The sequence below is a fragment of the Pseudonaja textilis genome, chromosome 2 (genome assembly GCF_049901715.1).
Source record: "Pseudonaja textilis isolate UNSWEBS1 chromosome 2, rPseTex1.2, whole genome shotgun sequence".
NCBI lineage: Eukaryota > Metazoa > Chordata > Lepidosauria > Squamata > Elapidae > Pseudonaja > Pseudonaja textilis.
The window spans coordinates 143972024-143978023 of record NC_141991.1 but is presented as its reverse complement, the minus strand read 5'-3'; the positions used below and the strand labels follow the sequence as shown (position 1 = coordinate 143978023).

Genomic DNA, 6000 nt, shown 5'->3' with positions numbered 1-6000 from the left:
AGAAAAGACTGAAATGACCATGTTTTGTAAAATGGCTGGAGAAATTTTATTCAGCCATCATTTCAGTCACATTATGTTAACTTAGCCTACTATAAAAGAATGTTATGAACCTAAACACCACAGAGAGGAAGGACAATATGTTTTATGCCAAGGTTATCAGAAAGGTGAAATTTAAAGTATAATAAAATGACCAAGGAGCAAAAAAAAACCCATACTGCTTTTATAGCATTTCTTTTGGTTTATTATTTTGTAATTGCAAATTTATTCATTCATTCATTCATTCATTCATTCACAGAATGTCACAGCATAGATTCAAATCCACGTCTTCCTGGACACAGGTATCAAATGGTAGGATTAAATTATTTGATCCAATTGTATTGTTTTGTTTTCCTCTTATAAATAAATCTTAAAATAACTATTAGCAGGTGTAATAGGGCACTATCAGTAGTCCTATTTCCATGTTTGCAATAAGGAAGCAAGGAATAGAGAGGGCAAGATCTCTTTTCCAATATTTGAACTTTCAGGATAAATTGCTCTGAAGCCATTGCTGAAGTAAACCTCTGTAATTTGACAGCATGATAGTTTATCTCAGGGGTGGGATTCAAATTTTTTAACAACAGGTTCTGTGGTGCCGTAGGTGGTGGGCATGGCTTGGTGGGCATGTGACTGGGTGGATGTGACTTGGTGGTCATGTTATTGGCTGGGTGTGGCCAACTCAATATCACTCACATCAAGGCACGCATCTCCTCGCCTGGCCTCTCCTGACTGTGTAGATGCTGCAACAGTTGTAAGTATGAAAAATAGTCTTAAGTCACTTTTTTCAGTGCCACTGTAACTTTGAATGGTCACTCCACACAAGCAAAGTACTACCAAAGAAGGGAAAAAAAACTCCAGAGAAGTTCCAGAGACAGGAACACTAGTCCTGCCAAGAATGTAATAAGGGTTAACGGAGAGGCAGTTTCTGTAAGCAACACCAGGATGTTTCCTTCCTGCCTTCCTTACAGGATTAGGCCAGTAATTTCTTCTAACAACCGGTTCTCCGAACCACTTAGAATGTTAACAACCGGTTCTAGCGAAAAGGTGCGAAGTGGTAGAATCCCACCCCTGGTTTATCCCAATAACAGATTGGGCAATGGTTTATTTAAGTGACTAATGTTCAGCAAGGTTATCATCACAGTTCCTGGTTTTGGGGTCCTAAATGCATCTGAGCCTTCAGTTTTTGTAAATTGAAACTGGATTTTTAAATATATATGTATAAAAGACAAGTAGTGTAAAAATACAGGTTTATTTCCTAACATGTGCCCCCACCCATGAACCCCTCACATGAACTCCATTCCCCAAAAAACTTTCCCCATCCACTTCCCCTGCTCCTTCCCACTTTCCCCACTTTCCCACGTTAAGCCCTTTCTCCTTTTTGGTCATGTGGGCACCATGGTCAGTTCTGTGTAGCTGATGTACATCACCTTAGGGAAACCTGTGAGGGGGAATACAAAAAGAAGAGTCAGAAGGGGCCACCTCCCCCTTTGAGAGGGAGGCATTTGAGGGAGGAGCTGTTCTTATCTGGAGTAAAGATTCAGCCAAACTACCAAGGCTTGTACAGAATCGTCCTGGCAAGAATGTGACTCCCGCTACAACCAAGATTGCACAGCTTTGTGTGAACTAGGGACAGCCCTATGCTGCTCCATTCACTTTCTCTCCCATCCATCTGTTATCTGTATTTTGGGTCACCGTGATCATCAAAATTAGAGCACCTAGATCCGTGATGGCAAACCTATGGCAGGCGTGCCAGAGGTGTCACGCAGAGCCCTCTCTCTGGGCACGCTAATCATCGCCCCAGCTCAGCTCTGCCGTGCATGCGCATGTACCTTCGACTGGCCAGCTGGTCTTTGGGTCTCTGCTATGCATGCATGCATGGGAGCATGTGTGTGTGTGTGGGGGGGTGTGTCGTGCACATATGTGCAGGGGTCATATGCATATGTGCAGGGGGGCATGCGTACATTTGTGGGAGTCATGCCTGCATGCATGTTCAAAAGTTAGCCACCACTGACCTGGATGTATAACCCCACAAACAGGTTCTCATTTTGATGATTCCTGGTTTTTGACTATTCCTGAACTGATTGCATATATGTGTATAGGAGGGAGGGAGGAATTGGAAGCACTGAAACCAACATAATTGTGTAGAATTATGAATTCTGTTCACTTTTGTGCCTATTATCAACATATTTCTGTTCACTCAGGGCTTTGGAATAATTTACAATCTCTTTCTTCAAGCTCATGCCTTTCCAAGGTACTGGACTTCAGTTCCCATTATTTACAAGCAACTTGAAGGATGCCAGATTGAGAAATCTGATTTTTATAGCTGGGACTTTTGACTGTGTGGTCAAAGTTCAAACATCATGGCCATATTGGTTCTTGGTCTTAGTATTTATGATGCCTTTGACTTCTTGCTCAGTTTATATGTATGTATTAATATTTATTTCATAATATCTTAGGTTGGAAAGAAATTAGAAAAAAAATTCTTTATTTCATTGACTCCTTTTTACTTTTTTCTTTCTTTGCATATTTACTCTTTTTAATTTTCTTCTGAATTTTGGTTGTATTAGTTTTTATTACAGTAACTAAAATTATCTCTATCATTTATCTCTGCCTGCCTGCCTGCCTGCCTGCCTGCCTGTCTATCATATCTATCTATCTATCTATCTATCTATCTATCTATCTATCTATCTATCTATCTATCTATCTATCCATTTACTCGGAGCCAAGCCGCACTAAAAGCCTCCAATACAGGAACACAATTTTGCCAGCCAATCAAGACAAAAAAAGTGCCACAAAACAGACAGAAGATATTAGAAACACCAATCAAACAGAACACAGCAAACTCCAAGACCAATAAACACAGACCAAGACTCCAACCAATCAGGATGAAGAAAAAACCATTCTGGCACAGCAGTAGGCTAGCCCCAAATTTAAAACTGAAATGGCTGTGAAAGTCTGACTCACAGATGAACACAATACAGAAGCCTGATGATGGCAGATGAGATTCTGCCAAAACGTCGCTACAACTTTAAAAGCACAACTATAATGACGTGGGAAAATACCCGAACAAAGATGAATACCATACATGTAAATACCCGCGAAAGCTTAAGAAAACAACTGTCTGTCTATCTATCTATCTATCTATCTATCTATTTATCTATCATCTATCTCTATCTCACTATGACCAGAAAACACAACTGGTGGGTGGCTCCAAGCAAATGTCCTACCTTTCTATCAAACCTGAGCTGGGTAGAGGTTTGTCTGATGAAGCCAAAATGGGCTCAGCAAATCTATCTTTTCTTTGGTATTTGCTAGATACTTGTCACCTTCCCTGAGCATATGTTCTTCTATTTTTTCTTCCACCTTTTATTATGAACATCCAATGAAGCTTAAGGCACCCATTTGAAACACCATTAAAATGTAGAAAATAAGTCAGCATTCTTGGCCACATTTGCTGAGGGGGTTTAGAAGAGATATCGAGGGACCAAAAGTGGCCTCCACATTGTACCGTTTACATTGCTAAAACAAAGAATGGAAAAAACATTAAAAATTATCTTCCACTGATGGGCAGCAGCATTGCTAAAAGACCCTGTAGGATAGGGGTGTCAAACTCAATTTCACTGAGGGCCGCATCAGGGTTGTGTTTGACCTCGTGGGGCTGGGGTGGACATGGAGTTAGGGGTTAGGGTGGCAGGGTGGGTGTGGCCATCTCGAAGTCACTTGTGTTGGGGGTACCTGTGATGGCCCAAGTGCTCTGCCAGTGAAAATGGGCTCCCAAGCTCCATTTTCAGCTGTAACACTCCTGCACCTGTCTGCCAGTGAAAACGGAGATCAGGAGGGTTGCATGTGGGCCTCATGATCTCTTTTGTGGCTGCGACGGCCTCCTACAACCCTCTGCCAGTGGAAACATAGCTTGGAAGGACCGTGTCCAGCCCTCACAAGCTCTGTTTTCGCTGGCAGAGGCACCATGGGCCAGCTCTTAACTATTTCCAGGGCAGCCCTGTGGGCCAGATGTAAGCACCTCATGGGCTGGATCCGGCTCCAGGACCTTGAGTTTGACACCCCTGCTATAGGAATATCTCCCACTAGCACTAAGGTTTCATTTTAACAAGGTAATTGGTTAGAATGTAAACTTTTTAAGACTTCATTTCTCCAAGGCACTGTGGTGATGGAACAAAGGGGGCATGATACTTGATGGGTAAAGCAGAAGGAAAGGAAGGGGTGGTACTTACAGGGCAAGAAGAGGTCAACTGGAGGCACCTCAGGTGGGGTCACCAAAGAGAAAAGAAGAGTGATACCTACTTTTGGGTTACTTACTGTCCTGTTTCTCATCTTTGCTTTCGCCATTCTGGGCGCCTTTCTGTGAGAGCTTTGTGGAGGCATTGACAGCTGTGGCCGCTGCCTTGAAGCTGCGCTTGCGTTTCTGCACGTTCTGTTCTGGATGGAAGATGATGACGTAGACTTTGGGTACATAGAGCATCCCGAGAGAAACAAAGGCGCTCAGACTCATGGAGATGGTGAGGGTTGTTGTCTGAATGTACATCTGAGAGGGAGAAATACACAGGACTGCATTTTAGTCCAGAAGATCCAGACTGTGGCATGCAATCACCAGGATCATGTAAGTTCAAGTCAGGTCACTCCTGAGTCTAGTGCCTTGCAGAGTTTTCTTGGCGCGAAACATAGAGTTTTCCATTGCCTTCCTCTGGCATAATTTTCCTTGATTACTCAGATGATCCATTACCCAATAACTAACCAGAGCTAACTGTGATTATATTTCCAAATCAGCCTCCTAGCTGGGCACTGCGTCAAATTATATAAACTTTATTCTGGCCTTCATCATTTTAGGTTCATTGGGTAATTAAGAGTCATAAGTGACATGAAATTGTTCAAATTTAAATGTTAAAATTGGAGGTCTAAAATGATGTAAAAATATTTACAGACCCCTCACATCCTGGACATAAACTGTTTCAACTCCTTCCCTCAAAACAACGCTGTAGAGCACTGCACACCAGGATAACTAGACACAAGGACAGTTTTTTCTCTAATGCCATCGCTCTGTTAAACAAATAATTCCCTCAACACTGTCCAACTATTTTCAAAGTCTGTACTACTATTACTATTAATCTTCTCATCACTCCTTATCATCCATCTCCTCCTACTTGTGACTGTATGACTATAACTTTGTTGCTTGTATCCTTACAATTTATATTGACTGTTTCCTAGTATGATTTGATTGCTTATTGTACCCTATGACTATCATTAAGTGTTGTACCTTATTCTTGACTCTTGACGAATGTATCTTTTCTTTCTGAAAGCATTTGCACTAAGACAAATTCCTTGTGTGTCCAATCACACTTGGCCAATAAAGAATTCTATTCTATTCTATTCTATTCTATTCTATTCTATTCTATTCTATTCTATTCTATTCTATTCTATTCTATTCTACTCTACTCTACTCTACTCTACTCTACTCTACTCTATGCAGTCCAAGAAGAGCTACCCTATTTGATCTTAAAATTGTCCAAAGGGGCCTTTATTGGCTAGAAAGGAGGGGCTTGTAAGTATCCTTAATAAAATGATTATAATCCTTGTCATCTGCTCACTTAGCTGACATATAAATGCTCACTTATTTCTATAGCAATTCTAAAACGCCTATACCCACTCAACACACCAAATTTAGTTTCCATGAATTTTGGTAGACCTATCAGAAGTAAGCATCCAATGGCCCTCCATTGTTTTTCTGAACTGAATTTCCATCTCCTCCAAGAGCAATGGTGAAGAATGCTGGGAGTTCTATTTCAAGAACATCTGAAGGGCTCTATTCCTGCACTACTGGTTTATAGGACCAACTTCTGAGTCTGCCTTGTGTTACTTTCTAGGGAGCTTCTACTTAGTTTAGTATTTCTCAAGCCTAGATTACTTATGGATGCTGCCTTCCACTACCCCCTGAACTGAAATAGTAGG

At 41.4% G+C, this 6000-nt stretch overlaps 1 protein-coding gene across 1 annotated transcript in view; it reads right to left on the bottom strand.

Moving 5' to 3' along the window:
* Nucleotides 1–233: 233 nt before the first annotated feature.
* LOC113443275 (metabotropic glutamate receptor 6-like) overlaps nucleotides 234–6000 on the bottom strand; it is a 57474-nt gene continuing 51707 nt past the window's right edge. The window contains exons 10-11 of the mRNA XM_087925631.1: nucleotides 4339–4579; nucleotides 234–1474 (exon numbers count right to left, since the gene is read on the bottom strand). Coding sequence (XP_087781757.1) covers nucleotides 4346–4579 — 234 coding nt within the window. The 3' untranslated portion in view covers nucleotides 234–1474; nucleotides 4339–4345. The remainder of the gene's footprint in view (nucleotides 1475–4338; nucleotides 4580–6000) is intronic.